Here is a 22,590-nt window from a genome sequence, read left to right on the forward strand (position 1 = left end):
ACGGGACACAGCTACTGAGCCCGTGTGCCGCAACTACTGAAGCCTGAGCACTTAGAACCTGTGCTCCGCAACAAGAGAAGCCACCACAATGAGAAGCCCGCGCACCGCAACAAAGAGTAGCCCCCGCTTGCCACAACTAGAGAAAGCCTGCACGCAGCAATGAAAACACAGCACAGCCAAAAATAAAATAAAAATTTAAAAAGTAATTTAAAAACATAGAAGTAAAGTGCAGAAATCTTAAATGTTCAGCCTAATGATTTTTTCACATGTATACACACCCATGGAACCACCCTCCTGATCAAAACATAGAATATTTCCAGCACTCTAGAAGGTCCACTTTCATCCCCTCCCAACAGAGACCTAGGAGGGGGACTTTTTGACCTAAAAATTTCGAAGCATTCTATTCGAAGGAGATTCAATTCTTGTCTTCCTACCAAACACACGTAGGGTCATAACAATGTTCTCTTACTCTCTTATGAATTATTTTAAAAAGTAAACACGGAAATGATCAATAATTAGAGAAATGTTTTTCCAAATGATGGCAGCCCTGGAAGACTGAATACTATGCAATCATTAAAATCATGTTTTTGAGGAATGGTTAATGACACTGAGGAATGTTCATCTAATATTAAGTTAAAAGGCAAGATTCAAAAATGTTCATGCAGAATCTCAATTTTGAAATTATACATATTTGTATAAAAAACAACTAAAGAAAATTCAACAAAAGATTCATTTTGGTAAACTCTGGGTGATAGGACATGGGGTAGTTTTCTTTTCTTTTTAATATTTTTTAGATTTTAAAAAAATTCTTGACAATGAAAATGTGTTACTTTTCTAATTAGGAAAAAATAATTTTCTTTTTAAATGTGGGGACAACCTAAATGACCAACATTAGGGAAATGGTTTTCTAAATAACTCATTTCATATTATGCATTTTTAAATGGCATTTAGAAGATTGCAATAACTTGGGAAATTGCTTATGACATTGTAAATGTATAGTGTGTTTTTAGACTCGAGATAGGATGCATATAACTAAGCTGGGAGGGGAAAGACAAAAGTAACGAATAACAGTGATTGCAAATTATAAAACATGAGTATTAGAATAAAGAATGGGAAAAAAATTTTAAAGAGCGTTGTTTATTAAAAGTTTTCAGAGTATGTGTGTGTTTAAAGCCCCATATTCTATTTTCTGCTATCTGAATAGGGTTTTTTTGTTTGTTTTTGCACTTTGAGGGTTTTTTGTTTTGTTTCGTTTTTGTTTTGTTTTTGTTTTTTGTAAGGGCTGGAATGTTGCAGGTAATTATTTAAATGTGTTTAGTCTGAAGCTTTTGAGGAGCAGTGTAGATGTGGCTTCTTTCACTCTAAGTCAGATTCCGCAGAAACGGCTGTACCAAATAAACACTGTAAATCCTTAACTTTCATAAACACCGGGACAGAACTAACGAAAAACTACCCAAGTGCCAAAGACTTAAGACCATTTCTGAGAAGCTCACTCCACGAAGCCGTCGCATTTATTTTTCCAAATAAACGGCTTCCTTTCAGATAGAGTTATTTCTCCTCAACAGAGCTGAGTGGAGGCGCGGGCGGGGATGTGAGAACGGAACAGCAGACTAAAATCAAAAAGTCTTTCTGGAAGCTTTGCCTCCCCGCCCCTCCCCCCAATCCCGATTGCTTAGGACTCTTCTGGTCCAAATGACAAAGGTGGCCCCACTTGCCCTAAAAGATGCTGGCCGGGTGCGTGAACTTGACCCAGGCGCCCACGCCTCTTTTCCCCAAAGGTCAGACAAAGGGAGAGGGGTTGACTGAGTTCTTTCCGGAGCCCCGAGGGCCTGGGGAATCGAAGGCTGGGGAGGAGAATGAGACAAAAAACGCTCTTCGGTCCAAGTCCTCGGGCAGGTTAAAGCCAGATGGGGACGAGGCGGCGGGTTGAGTGCGGAGAGTAGTATCCTGACCGCTCCGTCAAGCCCCTTTTCCGGTTTGCTAGTGAGGACCTGCCTCCGGGCGTTTAGGAGGCCGGGAGCTTGTCGTAAGTTCGCCAGGGTTTGGTGCCTTCTCGGCCGCTCGCCGAGCCGCCTGGGCTCCTCGCGGGGAAGGAAGCCCTGCGCGCGGAGCTGCCTCCCACGAGATACAGAAGAGCCCCGCGTCTCCCGCGCAGCGCGCCCAGTTACCCTTACACTGGGTTTTACTGAGCCAGGAAAAGACCCCGGGATAGAGTCTTTGATCCTCCCTTGCTCCGGGATCCTGGAAGAAGGAAGGAAGGTAGGAAAGAAGGAAGGAAGGAAGGAAGGAAGGAAGGAAAGAAGGAAGGAAGGAAGGAAGGAAGGAAGGAAAGAAGGAAGGGAGGGAGGGAGGAAAAACTCTAACAAGGTCTCAGCAGGCCGCTCTGAGCAGCCTCCGCCGGCGGCAGGTCACTGGGAAGCACGCGCCAGGCTCCCGGGTCCCGCGGGCGGTTCCCCAGGCCAAGGATGGGGGCGGGGGGGGGCATTTACCAAGTCTAAGCTTCCGGATCCTGGGGAGAACGAGGGCTCCGCGGGGCTCGTCGGCCGCAGGCTGGGATTGTTCCGCCCAGAGAGGGGCCCCTTTACAATGCAGAGGCGATGGCCTAGGGATGACCTACTCCAATCTTCTCTAATAATTCCTCTGCTGTAGCTATTATTCGTTTGGTCTTTATGCATTTGCTTTTCCTGCTCATTAAAAAAATAGGGGATATTACTACCTAAAATAAGATAAGAAAACATGAATTACGAATGAGTGAAAATGAAAGTTACATTACGTTGATCCTGACTAAATTATTGGTCTAACTTGCAATAAGGCCTCAACAATCGGATTTTAAAAATGCAGATCTGGCGAATTTTCCGCAGAATGCAAAGATCCGAAGCTCGTTGATAAAGCAATGCAGGCTTGGGTGGGAGATGCCCGGTCTCTGGCGTTCCGGATCCTTCCACAGCCCTCTTCCGCCACCTTTCCATCCACGCCCTCCCCGTCCCGGTCCAGCTCCCCGAGGGGTGAAGGAATGTTTATGGCCTGGCTCAAGTTCAACGACAAAACCCTGCCTGGAGGGGGAAGGGCGGCGAACTTCAACCGTCAGCCGAAGACCGAGCTCAGGTCTCAGACGGGGGCGACAGACTGGACACACCTAAGATGGGAAGCTGAGAGTCCAGGGGGGTACCGATTCCTCTCTCCGAGAGCTGTCTCCTTATCTCCTCCTGGGGCCTGCGATGTGCCACCAGTAGCGCCTGCACGAACATTCGGTGCGTGCGCGCCTGGGTGGGAGTGGGGCGGTCACAGCCTGAATGGGCAGGAGGCTGTCTGATCACAGCACAGGCTTCGCCCAGCGTTCAGGACCCAGTGAGAACGCCCTTGCGCTCTTCCCTACCAGCTCTGCCCCAACCAGAGCGGAGGTCCAGACCTCTCTCCCTAAGAGACCTGCCTCTTTTGTCCCCTCTCCCGAGTTTTGCTCACATCTTCCACCCGGGTTTGGTATTTAAGCATCTTTCGACGTCCTTCTCCAACACAGCCTTTTCCAGAAAGTCTCTCCGTATGCTGTGGGGGGAGGGGTGACTCTTTCTCGGTCTCAGTTCCCCATGTGTAGGCATTTGGCCTACCTTACAATGTCAGAGATCACAGAATATAGTCCCCCGGTTTCAGGTCACATCTGAGGAAACAGCAGACCTAAGACCTGGCAGCAAGTGAGAGGCAGAACGAGAGGCAGGGATCAGTAGGAAGAGAGATAGTATTTCCACTGTAACTCCTCCAGCCTTCCACCTCAGTGGAAGGTTTTGCGTGCAGTAGGCACTCAAAAACTGAGTGATGGAACTTGTGTTTACTCCCCTGTTGTTGCACTTATGCAAATCTGCCGGGTGCACCCAGGAAGGGTTGGGTCTAGGGAGTCTGAGTGTAGCTCTGTGACCTCAAGGGATGGCTCCAGATGGAAACAGGTGAGGAGAGGTATGTTGGGAGTGAAGGAGAGGCTTGGCTTCCTATTCTCTCTCTCTTTTTAAAATTTTATTTATTTATTTATTTATTTTTGGCTGTGTTGGGTCTTCCTTGCAGTGCGCGGGCTTCTCACTGCAGTGGCTTCTCTTGCTGAGAACACGGGCACCAGGCACACGGGCTCAGTAGCTGTGGCTCGCGGGCTCTGGAGCACAGGCTCAGTAGTTGTGGCACACGGGGGCTTAGTTGCTCCGTGGCTTGTGGGATCTTCCCGGACCAGGGCTCAAACCCGTGTCCCCTGCATTGGCAGGTGGATTCTTAAACACTGCGCCCCTAGGGAAGTCCCCTTCCTATTCTCTTGCGCTGGCGTAGACCACAGAACTTAGTCCTCAGGAGCTCCTGCTTTGGGGGTCCAGCTTAGCCACTGCTGTCTGCGACACTGATCAAGTAACTTACACTTAGTCTCAGCGTCCTCATTTTATAAAGTGGGTTCTGTCAGTGTGGGGACAGTAGCTCTGAGAAGGCATGGGCAGGAACCAGCTGGGGCGGGGAGGGTTAGGTGAGTCCAGAGTGTGTCTGTAGATTACCTTGCCCCCACCCCAAGAACAACAAGTTAGCAGTGTCAGTGGCTGAGGACAAGGGCATGTGGCCCCCTGCTGCTTCTGTGCAGGTTCTGAGTCCCTGTGCAGATGTGCCAGCCATGGGCAACACCTCCGGTTGCTCCTCAGATCTCAGCACTAACCAAGCTTCCGAAGAGGGCATAGGAATGGCAGAAGGAAGGCAGCCGTCTGAGACTAAGCTGCGCTGATTTATTTTTTAAAGGGCCAGAGCCTTTCCCTTAAGAGTGTGTTAATAAATCATCATTACCGTTATCATTACGGTTAATTTTCACCCAGCTTTCAAAGTAGATGTTTTGTAAAGTATTGCAGTTCAAATAAGAACACCAACATAACAATAACATTAATTTTGTCTGTACCAGGATTCCATCCAGTCAGAGACAAATATAAGGTCGTACGGGGGGGGGGCCTTGCTCTCACCCGCCAGACTCTCCCCTGCCGAGGGCGCGCAGGTCCCGCGTGCTGCGAAGCGCTTTCTTTGTCCCTTTCTGCCCAGGTGTCTGCCGGTCTCTCCAGGAACCAACGAGGAGGCGCTCCGCCGAGTGGTCTCTGCAAGAGCCTGACGCTCGCCCTTCCCTGCCCGCCGTGACCACGGAGTCCCCCAAATTCCTGGGAGGACCCCCCCCAGGGCTCCCTGAGCGGGTCCTCAGGCTGAGAGAGCGGTAACGCCCTTGGCCCACGAATCAGCTAGTTTATCTTTTTAGAGAGAAACGCACTCTTGGAGGTAGCAAAATGAGCGGGTCTTGATCTGAGAAATAGGGGCATCACACTCTTGCTCCCTCTGCAAAGGCCAGGGCTGGAATTCAGCTGGGCCCCGAGGCCCTGAGCTGGGGCGGCGCCGGCCTGAAGGTTCCAGCCTCCGAGTGGCTCAGGGCTCTGCTCGAGCACCTTAGGCTAGAGGAGGAAGGAATGGAGCGCAGCACCGGGTGCCCCCCTCCCAGCCGAGTCTTGGGCGAGGCTCAGGGAGATGGCGCACAGCCCCAGGGTCCCCACCTCGGGTCTGGGAGCCCAGAGAAGGCTGGAGTACCCCTCCCCACTGCAACCCGGGGCCGCCTCGTCTCCCCGCCAACCTCGGCGTCTCTGGACGGTCTTCCGGTCGCTCTGGCCCCTCCAACGCCGCTTGGCCTCCTCCCTCCTTCCCGAGGCCAGAGATGGGACCCCTTCCCTCACCTTCCTCACTCTTTCTATAAAGAGTTGAGGAGAGTGGGGGTAGGGGCAGCGGAGACCAAAGGCCTGAAACTTCAAGTTCAATGGCAAAGGCCCCGACCCGACCCTCAGCTCTGGGCGCCGGCAGACTGCCTTTCCCTCCCTAACTTTCCGAGGGTGATTGAACTCTTGCTGTTCTCCATCATTTTAGAGGCAATTTAGGGGAGGGGGACCAGTGGTGGAACTCCCTCTTCTCCGTCTGCTCCGACCACCCCCACCCGCTTTCTACACAAAAGTAACTGGTAGCCTAGAGAGGAAGAAAGGCTGGCATCAGTTCCCCATTGGATGTTTTAAAATCTCTCCCCGGGCCCAGGCCAGCGCCTGGGGGGAGGGGCGGGGTGTCCCACTCGGGTGAGAGGCCGAGGGCCGATCCAGTGCTTTCTCCCCACTGTCCCGGAGAGGGACTATTCAGGTGGGTGAGAATGTGGTATAAATTTCTTTCAAAAACAACGGAACCTCTCCTTTCGCCCCCTCCGCAGCAGTTGCCTCCGCGCTTTATTGCCAGTTTACGGTAACGGGTTCATTTATTTAATTCACGTTTGAAGCTCTGGGGTTTCTATTAGACCGGACGGGGGCGGGGGCACAGAGGGTTTCCCCCGAAGGAAACCTAATTAAAGTGCAGCACTTAGGACCTTGAATAAAACTTTAATTAAGGGGAGGAGGGGGACTGGAAGAGGGGAGGGCAGTTGGCCCCGTGTTGGAGGAGGGGAGCCGCGCCTCTCGTAGAACTGGCGGGTCTTGATCTGGGCCTTTTTCCTGCCGCAGGACATCTTCTGGTCCTCGAACCACTCAGAGTAGGGGTGGCTAGCTAGGGGTGACTGCGGAGGGGGGCACGGCTGTGCAGAGTCGCCGGCTTCGGCCTCGCGACTTCCAGGGTGGTGGGAAGCGTTTGCCAGCACGAGTGAAGGACCCCGGAGCCAGAGCCTCGGGTTCGCTCTCCGCTGGGCTGCTTGGAGAACCTAGATTCGAAAAGAGCTTCCGGAGGTCACGTCTATGCACTTCTCCACCACTACCCCCTAAGTCGGCCTAATAAAATCCACCTGGTTTGGAGTTGGAAGTAAGTGATTTCGGTCCTGGAGCAGCGTAGACGCGACCCTCGGATCCTGTTTCGACGTTTGCTGAGACTCAACCGGGGATGATCTGCTCCGAGTTAAGGGAGAGGGCGCGGAGGGCAGCTCCGAGTAAAATTACACCTCGCTGGTGAAAAGACGCCCGGTGTATTTTCCGGAGTCTATTCGTGCGCCTCTGCGTTTATTTGTTCATGAGACTGTTGTTTGAATTTACCTATTTGTGAACGTTATAGTCAACACATTTCAGTCTAAATTTAGCAAAACCCTCTCTCCTGTAGCTTAAAATGGCCCTATTTAAAAAGCAAATAGCTACAGGCAAATACATGTAGATATATTTTGTTGTAATTTTGACACAAATTACTGAAAGATTTTTAAATGGTCGGCCTCGGTGGGAGGGGGTATAATTTGCCTCGGGAGTAAAATTGGTGTTTGGAAAGAGCTTCCATAAAAGGATTTAATACAAAGCGAAATTTAAAAAAAAATTTTTTTTTGCACAGGTTCCATACAAGTAAATGAGTCGGGGGGATAAAAGGGGAGGAAGGGGTTCGCCGCGAATTGGCCTGGCGAGGAAGATAAATATAATACTCCAGTGGAACGAAGACCTGGACCGAGGGCTGATGGCGCCGCAGCCTCGCTCCCGGGAGTCCTGGCCGCCCCGTTTTTTCACTATTCGAGATCGCTCGCTGCTCTCCTAGCCTTCCTCCTGAGTCTCTCAGCCGCTGGACCGATACATTTGCCTATACCCTGGCCCAATTCCAGGCGACTCCGGGTCCCGGCGCTCTCGCACGCAGCCCCGAACTCCCCAACCCCGAAGGCCCGACGCGCCAGGCATCTGGAAGCCAGAGGCTCGGTTGAGGGGTTAAAGCCGAGCAGACCGGCGGGTTTCCCTGAAATGGCGAGCTTCTACCGGAAGGGGGCGCCCTTGTCTTTTTAATAGGTCAAACACACTGGTAGCGAAATAAATCTCTAAAATCCAATTCTTTTGTTTGTTCTAAAATTATTGAGAGAGAATAATAGAAGAGCTCCGAAACTTTAAGGGCTTGATAGCGGAGTGGAGGAGTTAGCGCTCTGGGAGTCCAGAGGCTCGAGGCCCCTGACTCCTTAGGCCTCTACCTACGCCATCTCAGGAAGTCCAAGTGGCAACCCTTCTTGCGGCCTTTCTCCTCCCCATGTGGGGAGCCGGCACCAGGGCGCTCTCTCTACCCATGGGCCTATCTGAAGTCTCGCTCTTTCTGAAGCGGCGAGGGAGGGGGTCGCACCCACTAAGCTTGAGAACCTGTGATATTAAAAGCTCCTCGCTTGAGACTAAACTTGAAGGAGAACGTGGAAGGCAGAAAGTCACTTCCCCTGGGCGGGACGCGATACCAGGGAGCTTAAACTGGACCACGGGGCTTGGAAGAATTGTTTAAATCACGAAATTGACACCCTCCCCTTCCCCAAGCACACGCATTCTAAGAAGACCCAGGGAGGGAGGGTGACTGCCCGTCGGGGCCTTTCCCCTCAGCCTCGGGATCCTCTTTGGTAAAAAGATTTAGAACAGCCTTCCCAACTCTCTCCCGGAAGAAGAGCCAGGACTGGGATCCCACCCGACTCGAATTCTTCGGCTGCGGCGGCCAACGCAGGGTTTCCTGGAGAAGGAGGAGCCTGCTCCGAGATGGAGCGGCCGTCGAGACCATGGCCGGGGGCCTCCCTCGGGCTGCTCGCCTCCCGCCTACTCGCTGCTCGGTGGCTCGGATCGTGGGTCCGGCGTTGGGTCCTCTCCACTTCACGCCTGTGCGCTCGATCGCCGGGAGAGTGTCTGCCGGAAACCTCCAGCCTGGGCTGCAGGAAGATCCAGCTCAAACACGCTGATTTGCTGCGCGGCCAAGGTAGCGAGTCCCACCGGGCACAGGGCCCAGGTACAGGACATCAGGGTCCCCGGCTCTGCTAACAGCTGGTCTGCCCCAGGTTTTTGGAACTCCGCACTGTTCCCATACTGTCTACGTGGCTGCGGAAAAGAGAGTTGGCGCCAACCTGCCCTCCACCCACCCAGAATTCAGGGTATGTGGACTGAACCAGCGCAAAGTGAAAAGGAAATGAGTCCGTGCCCATTGTTGTCCCGGCTGCCTGCCGTTCCCCACTCTGAGACTGGGTCTTTGGGCTTCCGCCGCCCGTGGTTCTTTCACTCGAAAAAGAGCCTTCCGCGACTCCCAGGCCTGAGCCCTGCAAGCTCCGCGGTGTCACCGGCAGGCAAGCAGAGGAGGAACGGGTAGTGAAGGAGCCATTTTCTGCTTTCTGTTTTTTTGTTTTTCTCCTTCTGGGCTATACCAGTGTGTTTGGGACGTGCCTACCATGGATAGGCTACTATTCCCTCATTCTGTAACCGTTTGTGCCTGGGAGGGGCTCTGTCTACAAGGCCACAAATATCTATTTCATGCGGCTCCCAAATGCCCAATGAACCATGACCTCCTTAAGTCAGAACCACCAGGAACATTAAGGGAGGGTTTGGAAAGTTTGGGAGAGGAAGTGGTGAATTATCCAGGCACGTTCTCAAACCCCATTTCTCTGAAAGGAAGGAGAACAGACCCCGGAGGGCAGCTCGCTGGCTTGTTTTTCACACACGGACAAAATTGAAGAGGTGGGGATGCGGACTTCTGAGACCAGTGGGTACATCCTAGGGGATGGGCACGGAGGGAGGGAGATGCACCCTCCAGTGTTGTCCATCCTGCCTAGCTGTCATCTTAGAAAAATGCTAAAGGGGCAACATAGTCACAGGGGTGAATCTGCCATTTCTTGTCTCCTCTGCCTTCACTGGGATGGGGATGGGCTTTGGAAATGGAAGGGGTTCCAGAGGAAGCTCTCCTGCCACGGGTCTCCTTCCAAGTTTATTCGTAATCAGCTCAATCCATGAAAGCAGTTTCTAAAGTGCTCTACAGAGCTCTAGATAGAAAATATGATACTAATTATCATGGCAACTATTACTGGTTATGGTGATTATTGCCACTACCAGGATGAATGATTATGACTGGGACAAGGTCCTTTGGGTGGTGTTACCTGGTGGACTGGGCTGTAACTCTGGGCCTCGCTGGCTCTCTGGGACCAATGGGGTACCCAAGCTGTGCCTGAGGAACAGCCCAGGAGCATTGGTCTGGGAAGAGTGTCACCTCTGGGGGCCTCTCAGCAGAGTCCTGGGCCCCAGCCTGGCTGTGGCAGGCTCCTGGTCTCCCCAGGATACTCCGACTTCCTCCTCCCCCCCTCCCAGGCACAGCCAGGGAGCTCCCTCAAGGAATAGCGCTGGTTTTGACCTTGGCGAGGACTTTCTTCTCCTTGACCCGGCGATTCTGAAACCAGATGGTGATCTGGCGCTCTGAGAGGCTGGTGGCCGCCGAGATCTTGCGCCTCTTGTCTTTTGTGATGAACTTGTTAGCCGAATACTCGCGCTCCAGCTCCCGCAGCTGCCCCTTGCTGTAGGGAATGCGTTTCTTGCGGCCGCGGCGGAAGGCGCAGCCGTCTGGAGGGTGCTGCGCGCTCGAGTCTGCGCGGCAGGAGAGGGAGGAAGAGAAAGACATGCTCACACCACCGCCTGGCGCAAGCTCAGGCGCAGACCCAGGCCCCACAAGCTAAGTCATCCTGCAGGAGCACTCAGGTAACCCTACAGGCATTCGTGCACTCCTGTTCCCCCAAAGCACAAGAGGACACCTCGGCTTCCAGCTCTGATCACCGCCCAGCCTTGGAAAGCGGTTTCTGCAGGCCACCCTCACTCTTCACTGCCCTCACACCTGCAAGTCTGCAAACACACCCATCACACACGGCCAGACCTTTGCCCACCGTCTACATATGTCCACCCTCACATGCATTTTCCAACTCTTGGCCATTCTTATAGATACTACAAGCAAGTTCTGTACAGGGGGAACACGTTTCTGCCCCCGCTCCCAACACATACATGCACTAATGCACACACCTAAGCCATGGCTGCAGGAAATCTAAACTTCCCTTTGGAAACTGAAAAACTCATCTGAGAGAAAGTGAGGGGTTGTATTCTTTACAGAACATCCAATTTCTCTGTTCCCACTCACCCCACTGCACCCCATACTCAATGAATTGAGAGTTATTTGGCCCTTTTGAAGAATTCAACTGGGATCCTGCCGGGCAGGGATACCCTGAGCCCCAAACAACAGCAAAGAGAGCCAAATACACCAACATATCGAAAGGCTGGTCCCAAGGCCTCCTGGGGAGGTCAGGGGCTTGGTGGTCCTCAGGCTTCAGATAGCCCGCAGCTCAGGCCCTCACACAGACCCTCTGGGGCCTCTACCCAGGCTCTCTAACTGCCTGGACCCTCCTTCAGAGTCCTAATAGCCAACCAAGGAGAACCAAGCTCCTCCTCACCAGCCCCAAGTCTCCCTCCACCTCCTCCCAGGCAAGCGCCAGGAGGGCCTGCAACCCCGCACTCAGCGCCAAGGGGATCCGGAGTAGTGGGCAGTTTACCTGCAAATGCCGCCTTCCAGAAGGGACCCGGTGGGTTTTGTTCTCCCTGGCAACACATCTGGCTGTTCCAGCCACCGGTGAGGGCCCAGGGCTGGTAACTGTCCACAGGCAGCAGGGAGTCATGGCGAGGCTCCCCAGGGGCGCCCAAGGTCTGCACCACCGACACATCCAGGTAACTGGCCATAGGCTGGTAGGGTCCCGGGTACCCCGGGTAGAAGGCAAACTCGGTGGGGCGGCTGGGGTAGTCCTCCCCGGCCGCGGGAGTCTCCGCAGGGTAGGCGGCCAGGGTGGCCGCCTGGGCACAGGGTTTCAGCGAGCTCCGGGACACTCGGCAGGAGTAGTACCCGCCTCCAAAGTAGCCGTAGGGCACCGGAGCTGGGGACGCCCCCTGGGGCACCCCGGGGCATGGGTGGCACTGCTTTGGTGGTTCCGCAGAGCCTGGCAGATCCAGGGGGGCGTAGTTGACAGCGGGCATAAGCGTAGGCGCCGCCGCTGGGTGGCTGGTCAGTGGGGAGTGGGCGACCAGATTCCGACTCCCTCCGGCTCCCAGCAAGCCTTCGATTTCCTTGGCCCCGTCCAAGGTGGCATAATTGCCGGGCTCCATGGGGCCGAGGGTCGGCTCATGGGGTGCTGGGGGTGGGGGATACAGGGGGCACCCAGCTCGCTCTCCCCACCCAGGCCCCGGGAATCCAAAGCGTTTTAAATCGCTCCCAGCTCGCTCGGCGCCTGCATTCGCTCAGCCCGGCCGTCTTGACGCAGGAGACGCAGGTGCCCGGGCACGCGCGCTGATTGGCTGCGGCCTGGCGGAGAGAAGCTAATAAAATCTTCATGGCAGAAATTGCGAAAATACTTTACCCCCGCTTTCTCTTTCTCTCTCTCTCTCTCTCTCGCTCTCTCCCTCTGTCTCCCTCCCTCCCTCTCTCTCTCTCTCCCTCCCTCCCTCCCTCCCTCTCTCTCTTCCTCTCCCTCCCTCCCTCCCTCTCTCTCTCCCTCTCCCTCTCTCTCTCTTCCTCCCTCCCCCCCTTTCTCCTTCTCTCCCTCCCTCCCTCTCTCGGTTTTTTATTGCATTTGAAAAGGAGAGAAAAGAGAGGAGGTGTCCTTTCGCTGCTTTCCAGTTTGGAGCAACCCAGCTACGTCGGGGGTGGGGGGGGAGTAGTGGAAGGCGGGAGAGGGGACGCGGAGCCCGCCCCACCTCGGTCGCCTCCTCTCCCTCCCTGGCTCTCTGTCTCCTGTGCTTTGGCAGGTTTAACGAGAGAATAAAAAGCTCTCCCTATAAAGTGTCCATCTCGTGGGGGGAAGGGGAGTCGGGGGTGGGGCCGGGAGGCCGCTCTGGGCCTGAAAGGGGAACCCGGGAATGTGCCTGAGTCAGAGGAGGCTGGAAAATGGGGATTAAGGCGTATTTCTGGAAGCCCCTTGCTTTGAGTCCTAGGTACTAGCATCCCAGTTCACTCCAGGTGCCCCTTCCATCCTGGATGCACAGTAATAAGCTGCTCCCGGGCCCGGGGAAGTGCCTGGGACTTCTCTTCCCCAGGGACTCAAGTTTCTGCCCAGAAAGCTCCGGATTCGGAGAGGGGTGGGAGGGAGAGGGAGTGGGACACGTGCTCCAAAGAAGGAGACTTGAGAACTGAAGACGCTAAACTTTCAGACCTAAAGTGGAAATGGAGCTTCTGGACCTGTCTGTAAAAGGGGGTCTGGATTTCCATTTCCCCTATATGCTTCCTCCAGGCTTTACATTTTCTTAGAAGGAAAAGGAGATGGGAGAGGGAGCCCCAACCACTGGAGGACTTGCCTGAGGCCTCTCTGTTGGGGCCTATTGTGCAGTGCAACGCAGAAGACCCAAACCGATTTGTTTCACAGATCTGTCTTCAGAGGTTTTCTGTTTCCACCACTACTCCTCCCAAATCAAATCCTTCTGGGTTCACTTTTTCTAGAACTCACAGGTTTTCTGGAGAAGACAGGAACTTTTGCATTCTACACCAGGATCAAGGCAATTATATAGAACAGACCACCCTGCCCTCTAGGTGGGCTCAGCCGTGCCCCCTCACCTGAGTTCAACCTGAGTCTGAACTTGAGCCAGTTTTTTGGGAAAGGGCCCATGCAAACTGGAGTTGCCCCAAGTTGTAAGGCTGTAGTGAAGATGATAGATCACCCTCAATGAACACTGCTAATAAATGAGGACACCAAGCATGAAATCCTCAATGGATTTTGTCGTATTTGAAAACAACATGAGGGAAAAAGGAGGAGATATCTCTTTGATGCTTTCCAGTTTCTTATTACAACCTCTTGTTTGTCTGATTATGAAAGGCAGAAATACCAGGATTTTTACCTAAAGACTAAGAATTTTTTTTTACTAGTTTTTGCTTGGTAGATGACAGCACGGGCATGAATAGATCCCTAAATTTTAAAAATAGACCAATCAATTCCATTTCTGGGAATATACCCAACAGAAATGAATGTTTATGTCCATCAATAGGCATGTACTGAAGTGTCCAAAACAGCTTTATTTATTATAGCTCAAAAATAGAAACAACCCAACGTCCATCAATAGTAGAACGGGCAAATAAATTGTACTATAATTAAAGAATGGAGCACTAAACATCAATTTAAAAAACAAGACTGCTACACACAACATAAATCGCACAGATAGGTGGGTGAAAGAAGCCAGACAGAAAAGAGTAACTTTTGTATGATTCTATTTCTATGCAGTTCAAGGATAGCCAAAATCCATCTATGGTGATAGAGGTCAGAAGAGATCACCCTGGGGAGGGGAGCTCCTGACAGGGAGGTGATGTAAGGAAGCCTTTTTGGGGGCTGGAAATGTTCTCAGTCTCAATCTATATGACACTTACACGGGTGTGTTCACTGTGAAAAAATTCAAGACGTACACTGGCTATTTCTTCGCTTGACATTAGCCTATCTATTTTTTAGAAGGAAAAAGAATTGAATACAAAAATTTAAAGATTCATAGCAACACTGCCTGCAACTGTGCTTTTTGGATATTAGTGTTCTTATCTGCGTCCATGGAAATAAGCAGCTAAATGCATGTAACTCTGCATCATTGTGGAATGCAGAGGTGACCAACTCAAGCCTTGCCCTGGAGAAGCTCACCAGCTGTGCTGGAGACCCCTATGTAAACAGATACATTTCAATACAAGTAAATACTATGGGGGTGTTGTTTTTGTTTTACTCTACAATTTATTTATTTTTTAAATATCTTTGAGGCACTTTTTAAAATAAATATATTTATTTATTTTTGGCCGCGTTGGGTCTTCGTTGCTGCGTACGGGCTTTCCTCTAGTTGCAGTGAGCGGGGGGCTACTCTTCATTGCGGTGCGCAGTCTTATCGCGGTGGCTTCTCTTGTTGGGGAGCACCGGCTCTAGGCACGTGGGCTCAGTAGTTGTGGTGCGGGCTCTAGAGCGCAGGCTCAGTAGTTGTGGCGCTCAGGCTTAGTTGTTCTTCGGCATGTGGGATGCCGAAGAACCTTCCCAGACCAAGGTTTGAACCTGTGACCCCTGCATTGGCAGGCGGATTCTTAACCACTGTGCCACCGGGGAAGCCCTCCTCCCCAATTTATTTAGCATCTAGTAGATACCAGGGAACAGTTCTGGATATCATATTATTAACATATGAGCATGTGCTCCCATTTTCTGTACATGTTTATGTATTTGCAACAATCTGTGATCTATCATAGACCTCAACTGGAGTCAGATAAGGTAAGATTGCCTCCTCATCTGTAAAAATTATCCGTCTCCTCAAAGGCATAATAATTTCTACATCACGGGAAAGCTGTGAAGATTAAATGAGATTTTGCACATGAAAACATTTTCTAAACTGAATAAATGAGCTCTATTTCTGTTTCTGTATGTGTATCTGTTTCTAATGAACTACAAGGCACCTGTTTTTATTTGAAAAGAAAAGGGCACTTTCTCTAAAGAGTATTGGTCACTTCTCACTTGCCTCTTTCAGCCTCGAGCAAAGCCTGCGGTTCCCACATAGAGAACCTGAGGCTCAGTGCCTCCGTATCCTCCCTGGGCTCTACAAGAGTTCAGGACTGAAGTTTAGGACGACCCAGGCGTCCTGACCTCCCCGTCGGCCTGGGCTGCGCCAGCCCTTCCCCCAGCCCCACAGACTCCTTTGTGTCCTGCTGGGAGCCTCCAGGCAGACCCTCAGGACCCCTGAGCCTCCCCCGAATCCCAACCCCCTTTACTGACCCAGCCAAACGCGTTGAAAGCCTCAGCTGCTCCTTTACATACCGGCCAGACACCTCCAGGAAGGTCAAGGCCAAGTTGAAAGTTAAGAGTCTGTTTACCTCCGGGAGCCCATTCAGCGCGGCCCCACAGACCGCCTGTGACCTTTACAGCCAGGCCTTTGAGCGCGGCCGCCTCGCCCCCGGGGGTTCCGGCCACGGGGACTTGGCACCTCCTTGTCAGTTCCCGCCCCTCCCGGGCTCGGGACCGCCGACGAGGGGGAGGGGGCGAGAGAAGCCCACCAGCCCCGCTTGGGGCATTTGTTAAATTATGGTTTATTTTTTGTAAAGCAAAGCGAGCGCCCGGTGCCGTCGTCCTCCCACCTGGAAGAACGTACGTGGTCGCGACGACCGCGGCCTTCAGGGAGGTCGTGATGAAAAATGAGAATTTATTTGCAGCGGCAACGCTTCTTTTTCTGGAAAGGTTGGGGCTCCGCTGGCCTGCCAGAGTGCGCGGGCCTGGCCGAACTGCTTGAGGAGGTCGCTTACTTCTCTCGGTTTCAGGAAAATGGCCTGATGCGGTGCTCTCCTTTCTTTGGGCTTTTCTTCCGTTCCTTTTCTTTCTGGCTGTATGTTCTCTCATCTGTCTTTTGTCTTTTGGAATCTTTCTTTTCTTTTTATATTTTTCTTTCTGCCTTTCTTTCCTTTAATTTTGATTATCTTGCCTTTGGGGCCGTCTTGTTTTCTTTCTTTCTTCTCATCTTTACTGCTTATTTTCTCCCCACCCCCCCTCCACCCCCGTTTACCTTTATTTTCCCCTTGGTTCCTTTCTCCCTCTCTGTCACTTACACTGTTTTCCTGTTATTTGCTTCTTCCTCCTCTCACTTTTCTTTCTTTCGTTTTCTCCTTTTTCCTTCCCTCCTCCTTTTCTGTCTTTTCCTCTCGTCTAGTTCTTTATTTTTTTTCCCGTTTTTTCTCTCTTATTTCCCTTCTTACTTTTCTCTACCCCCTTTCCCGGCCCTCTCAATTTTCCATTGTTCTTCTCTGCACGGGGCCTGCCCACAGCTCCCCGCGGCCGGAGCCTGCCCTTGGCGGGGCGGCCTCGCCGGGCGCTCCTGGAGCGGCGTCACCAGCCCGAGCCCGCCAGCGGCGAGAACGGCCAGGCCCGACTGGGGATGACAGGCGACCCGGGCCCTTCTCCCTGAAAAGAAGTCAGGCGGGACCTGGACGGGCCTCAGAGGAAAACCTTTTGGACAAAATGACAGCGGAGTCTGGGAGCTACAAGAACCAGAGAGTGGAGGCCTGACTGGTCAGGAGGAGGCCACTCTCACCTCCGCGTCCCTCTTGCCCGGGCAGCCCTGCGACATCCTTGGGCTTAGGACCCTCTCAGGACGAACCTAAGTGCGGAGGCTGAGGGATCCAGCTATTAGTCCATAAATTAGAGCCGATCGTGGCCTCCGCCACCCAGCAAGTGGATCTGAGGGGCGATCGAAGAGGGTCTGCTAAGGGGAGAAGCTAGTGCCAGCCACATGGCCGCCGCCACCGTCCTGATGGCGCCGAGAAACCGGAGAAGCGGTGAGCCGGGGAACGTGAGCGGGGGGTCCAACACCGAGGGAGGGAGGCGGGGAGTGCGAAGGGATGGGAGTAAAGCTGCTAGGCGCTGAACAGCCGGCTGCTCCTGGCCTGCCACGTGTGCGCATGCCGGGTTGGAAGGCCCGCTGGCCCAGAGACCCCAGCCCCCCTTCGGACTGTGCGCTTTACTGGGAGGGCGACCTCGATCACGCGCCCGCAGCCCCAATCCAGAGAAGCCCAGGCGCATCCGGCCCCAGCCGTTAGGAATGTTGGGCCTAGAGGGCCGCCCTGAGGGGCGCAAGGTTCAGGCAAGGTTTTGATCTAGCTCGGAGTGGTGGGCAAAAGTCATCTCCCCTCTCTGTGCCTCCGTTTTCCTATCTGCCGTGTGTAAGAAGGGAAGCGTTGGACCAGCTGCTCTTTAAGTCCGCATCAGTGTTCACTTTGGGCACAAGAGTGGCACAGGGCAGGCGGGAGGAGGGAAGGGAGCGCTCCTGGAGGTTGAAGGCCTCAGTGTGGAGGAAAACCGTGGCGAGAGCCAGCAAGAGGCCTCTAGGCTCGCCGCTGATTATTCCGCGCAGGTCTAGAGGGCGGGGCGCAGGTTTTAGGTCCTTGAGGGAACCCAGCCCCTCGACCTGGCCTCTGAGAGGCAACCGTTATGGGACGATCAGCCCTAGGGTGTAAACTCCGCAGTAGCCCATTAAATGGGACAAAACTGGTGCAGGAGATCACCTCCTCCACCCTCACCCTGTAGGTCCCCGAGCCCTCCAGCCTTCTCACCCGCTACACACACTCGGGAGCGGATCCTCAAATCCCACTCATAAAGGTGGGATCCTCAAGTGAGAGCCCACGGCCAACGTCTTTGGGGTTTGCAGCAGCTTCCAGGGTCCTGGGAGACTCAGCTTCCTTTGTTCCAGCCCCTGGGATCCTGCATGGGGCTCAGGAATGGGGGAATATATCAACAAACGTACCTGCAAATTCAAGAAAGCGATCTGAGTCACAACCCGCCCCTCCACCCCCTTCTCCACCTTGTTTTTTCCCTCAGGGAATGTGGATGTAGGTGATAATTATCAGGATAAATTCTGGCTACTCACGTGTAGACTCTGCTAAGTTTTCACTCCTGAAATCAAGAGGAATGTCAGCAACGAGGCCCTGGCCCCTCCAGTCCCAAACCTGCTTATTTGGCCTGAACTGGAGCTGTAGTTTTGAGGTTTAGGGGAAAGTACAGTTTGAGAGATTTGATTTCTTGCTCTGATTCCCTCATTCCCCTTGTTGAGAGATCTGAGACCCTTCCAATGGCCCAGGACTAGACCATCCTGTGGCCCTCTTCCCTCCACCACCACCATAGCAAAAGCTTTTCCCTGTTCCCCTCACTGAGTTATCTGTTTCAAGAAACAAAGTTGGGAGAAGAGAAAGGCAAGCATTTCGCACACACGCACACACAATGGAGCAGAGGAAAACGGCCCGTAATCCATGCCTTCTAAGACATGTCCTGTCCATGGTGCTCATGAGTTCCTGTCTTTGAAGGAGCATAACCAAGATGGGAGGGAAAGATGCCACAAAACACTACCTTCTGAGAATTCAAGAAAGCCTTGAAAATAACCCTTCTGCCTCCAAGAGTGTCTGGCTGTACACACACACACATACATACACACACATATGCCCTCTGCCTTTCTGAATCCCAGCCTCAGCCTGAGATGAACATTGAGTAGCTCCTTGTTACCATCTGAGGACTCTGATCTGGAGGAAAGCCCATCTCATTCATACCCCCAAGGTTCTGGACTGGCCACTTATCCCAGAACCTGACACCTATGGGGCTGGAGGAATCTGTCCAACCGTCTACACTGTTACCCTAAACGTCCAGAGGTGAGATTGGGCCACACATAAGGAACTCCACCAAAGTGAGAGTTGGGATTGGTGCAGAGCTCCGGGCTCATAATCTGCTCAGCTCTAGGTCACTTGGGCTTAAACTAGTGCTTCTTCCCCTCTAGCCCCCTTCAGAGGTTTTCTAAGAGTTCTGAGAGGGTAGACGAAATGTCTTTTACTTTAAATGGGAAAATCACCCACTAAAAAATTTTTTTAAAAAATATTTGGCCTTGGGCTTCCCTGGTGGCGCAGTGGTTAAGAATCCGCCTGCCAATGCAGGGGACACAGGTTCGAGCCCTGGTCTGGGAAGATCCCACATGCCGCAGCAACTAAGCCCATGGGCCACAATTACTGAGCCTGCGCTCTAGAGCCCACGAGCCACAAGTACTGAAGCCCGTGCACCTAGAGCCCGAGCTGCACATCAAAGAGTAGCCCCTGCTTGACGCAACTAGAGAAAGCCGCGCAGCAACAAAGACCCAATGCAGCCAAAAATAAATAAATTTATTTTAAAAAATATTTGGCCTCCATAGAGTCCACAGCTTTATCCATGATTGGAAGGGATTGTGGCTGTTATTGTCCCCAGATGCCAGAAATTTTTCCCCAGAGACATGAAAATCTTTGCTCTCCCCTCACATTGCTTAGATGGCCACAGTAGGGCTTGAGAGGAGATTCCAATCTTAGAAGCTCCAGGTGTAGAAGGTAAATCAGGAGTTAAGGATCTAGAAGTTTAGAATAAGGATCTAGAAGTTTAGGAAGCCTCAAATCCCCTAGTTACCCAAACTAGTCAGTTGGCATTTGGAACTGGAGGATCCTTAGAGATCATTCAGTTCTAGCCAGCTATGTGCTCAAGCAGTGGCAGATGCTAAGGAAAAGAAGGAAGGAAAAGAAGCTGTCTTGCCTAAATCAGAACGACTTGACCTCAGGAAACTGATAGCCAGTTCTGTGGGTCCAGGCAACTCTGCGCTGCCACAGTGGGGGCAGGAGGAGGGATGAGCACTGAAGTTAGACGGCTGTGGCAGCTGGATGTGATATTGGAACGTCCAGTGATGCCCTGAGTACCCCTCTCGTGCCTCCTCCAGGCAGACAGGGGACTTTTGGGTACGTAGAAGCTTCGCAAGTTCAGGGTGGTTTTCAAGTCTCAGCTCCCTGTCTAGCAGGTCCTACGGGGCCAAAGCTTGGTCACAAGGGCAACCCGTCCCAGGTTGAGGGACTGCTGGTCTGGCTGTTCCAGCTCCTCTAGGCAAGACCAGGGCTCCAGTTTCTTATTCCTGAGGTCAGTCTGGAAACTTTCCAGAGCAACAGGGCTCAGCCTCAGAGGCCCAGATGGGGGCCTGAGGAAGAGCCATGGGAAGCAGACCATATCTTTCCATCCCCTCCAGTCCCTCCATATCCCCCAGGATCCAGCACAGGCCCAACCCAGATGTGCAGCTGCCTGTGTGTATGGAGGTGATGCAGACGGGGATTGGGGGTGCTCTCCGTCCTTGGATTGGAATCCCCCCCACTAGCCTACCTTTGGTTTCTGCCGCATTTATCCCCTGCTCGCCCGCCCCATCTGCATGGTTTTTCTAGCTCAGGAATCACCTGTCCCAGGGATGCAGGCCAAGCCTTGGACCAGGGGAGGTGCAGATGGACCGTGGACCTCGTCCCCCGGGGGCCCTTCGTGGCCTGAGACCCGTGCGTGTTAGGCGGGCTAGGCGGCTCCCAAGGGAAGCCAACAGCTCTCCACCAAGACGAGGGGCAGCCTAAGGACTTTCCCGCTTTTGTCCAAGAGCCTTAATTCCCTTCCGTGCCGTGTGTAAACACTTGGTCCGGCAGATTTTTCAGTAACGCGGCGGACCCAGCTGAGGTTTGTCTACTCGCCCGCGCCTGGCAAAACGGCCCCGTTGGCGGCTGAGGTCTCTAACCTCAAAGGCACAGCTGGAGAGCATGGGAGCCAGACCTCCCTTCCACCCAGAGACTTAGGTGCACCTTGCCCTCCAGGGATCCCTCACCCTCAGGCAGAGGTTCTACCTCAAGATGGAAGCTCTCGCTGGACCAAAACCCGCTTAGAGCGTCGGGGAGACACGCGCGGCCGCCTGCCCGACCCGGGTTTGCGACGCAGCCTCCCTGGACGCCGCTTTGGCCAGGACCTCGCGCCCCTACCTCCCTGCGCGTTGTCCCTCCTGGGGGCAACGTTGCTTCTTGGGGAGTCTCCTTTAGAATCCTCATCATCGTCGTCACTCATGTGCGGGTGTGCCAGGGAGTGTAAGCGCTCTGTATGTACTTTTCATTTAATCCCCACAGCAATAGAACTGGGTGGAGGGCAATTGTTATTCTCGTTTTTGTAGATAAGAAAACTGAGGTTTAGGAGATTAATTTGTCCAACTTCAAGAGGCTAATAAATAATGAAGCCTGGACTCCAACATGGGTCTTTTGGGCACCAAATCCAGGCTTTGACCATTTCACTTTCTCTTCCCTATTCAAACACCAAGTCGTTTCCAATTTTTAAAATGGAAATAAATCCCATTTAAAAGTACAAACTGATACACACAGACTTGAGGTATTTGGGAAGTTATAAAAGGAAAAAGGAGGAAATAAAGGGATTGGGGACAAATAAAATACTGACTCCAAAATAAAGGAATCCTTTAACACACACGCATTTTTTTAAATTGAGGCATAGTTGATGTACAATATTATACAAATTTCAGGAACACGCAGTCATTTTTCTATGTATTCCCCGTGACTTCTAAAACTACAAAGTTAGGGACTGAGCTCAGCCCGCTTATGCCTACCCCTCTCCTACCACCTTGTCTCACTTCGGAGTCTAGTCCATAAGACCAAGGAGGGAGCTATGCCTGGAATATTCACCTATAGCTGAATCGCCTGAGACTCAAACTCCTCAGTGTTTGTTGGCCCCATTGCCCACATCCATAGCACTGCAGAGAAAAACGATGGGATCGGTCTGGTGCTAAAACACTTTCCAATCCTGCTCGCTCCCTGGGGAAAAATGGGTGTTTGGTGAGCCTGAAGATGCTGAACTTGATTCCATGAGCGTTCTCAAAGGCTCACCCCTTGATATTGAGGGTGAAAGTTGGTGTGTGTGTTTGTGTGTGTGCGTGTGTGGTTTTTCTGGGATGTGGATTGACAGCCTTATTGATTTGTTTTCTAGTGGCAAATTTCACATATACAGAAGAGTAAACAGTAAAAATAAAAAATAAATTTCACACATACAGAAGAGTATAATAACCCCTTAAACTCGTCATTCAGTGTCAACAATTAACAACTCAAAACGAATCTTATTTCAGTTTTTTTCTGGAGTATTTTAAAGCATGTCCCAGACATCGTTTTATCCAAAAATTCTTTGGTTTGAATCCTTAACAGACAAGGACTTCTTTCTTTCTTTTTATTTTCTTTCTTTTTTTAATAGAACCTTCATGTGATTATCACACATAACAAAATTAACAATAACCTCTTAATACTATCCATGTTTCAGTTTCCTCAGTTGTCTCAAAATCTGTCTTTTTACAATTAGTTTACTCAAATCATAATCTAAATAAAGTCACACATTACATTCGGTTGATATGTCTCAGCATTCTTATGGCAGTCTACTTGTCTCCTTGTCTCCTTTTTTTCATACCATTTGTTTATTTGAAAACCTAGGTCAGGGACTTCTCTGGTCGTGCAGTGGTTAATAATCCG

General features: G+C 52.1%; 1 protein-coding gene across 1 annotated transcript; it reads right to left on the bottom strand.

Moving 5' to 3' along the window:
• Positions 1–10,086: 10,086 nt before the first annotated feature.
• On the bottom strand, positions 10,087–11,894 carry HOXB13 (homeobox B13; the record flags this gene model as incomplete). The annotated part of the gene is made up of 2 exons (XM_082679520.1): positions 10,087–10,340; positions 11,291–11,894. 2 exons carry the CDS (start codon positions 11,892–11,894, stop codon positions 10,087–10,089), a joined length of 858 nt encoding a protein of 285 aa, XP_082535646.1.
• Between the last annotated feature and the right edge of the window lie 10,696 nt (positions 11,895–22,590).

The sequence above is a fragment of the Grampus griseus genome (genome assembly GCF_964374135.1).
Source record: "Grampus griseus genome assembly, chromosome: 20".
In the NCBI taxonomy this organism is placed as follows: domain Eukaryota; kingdom Metazoa; phylum Chordata; class Mammalia; order Artiodactyla; family Delphinidae; genus Grampus; species Grampus griseus.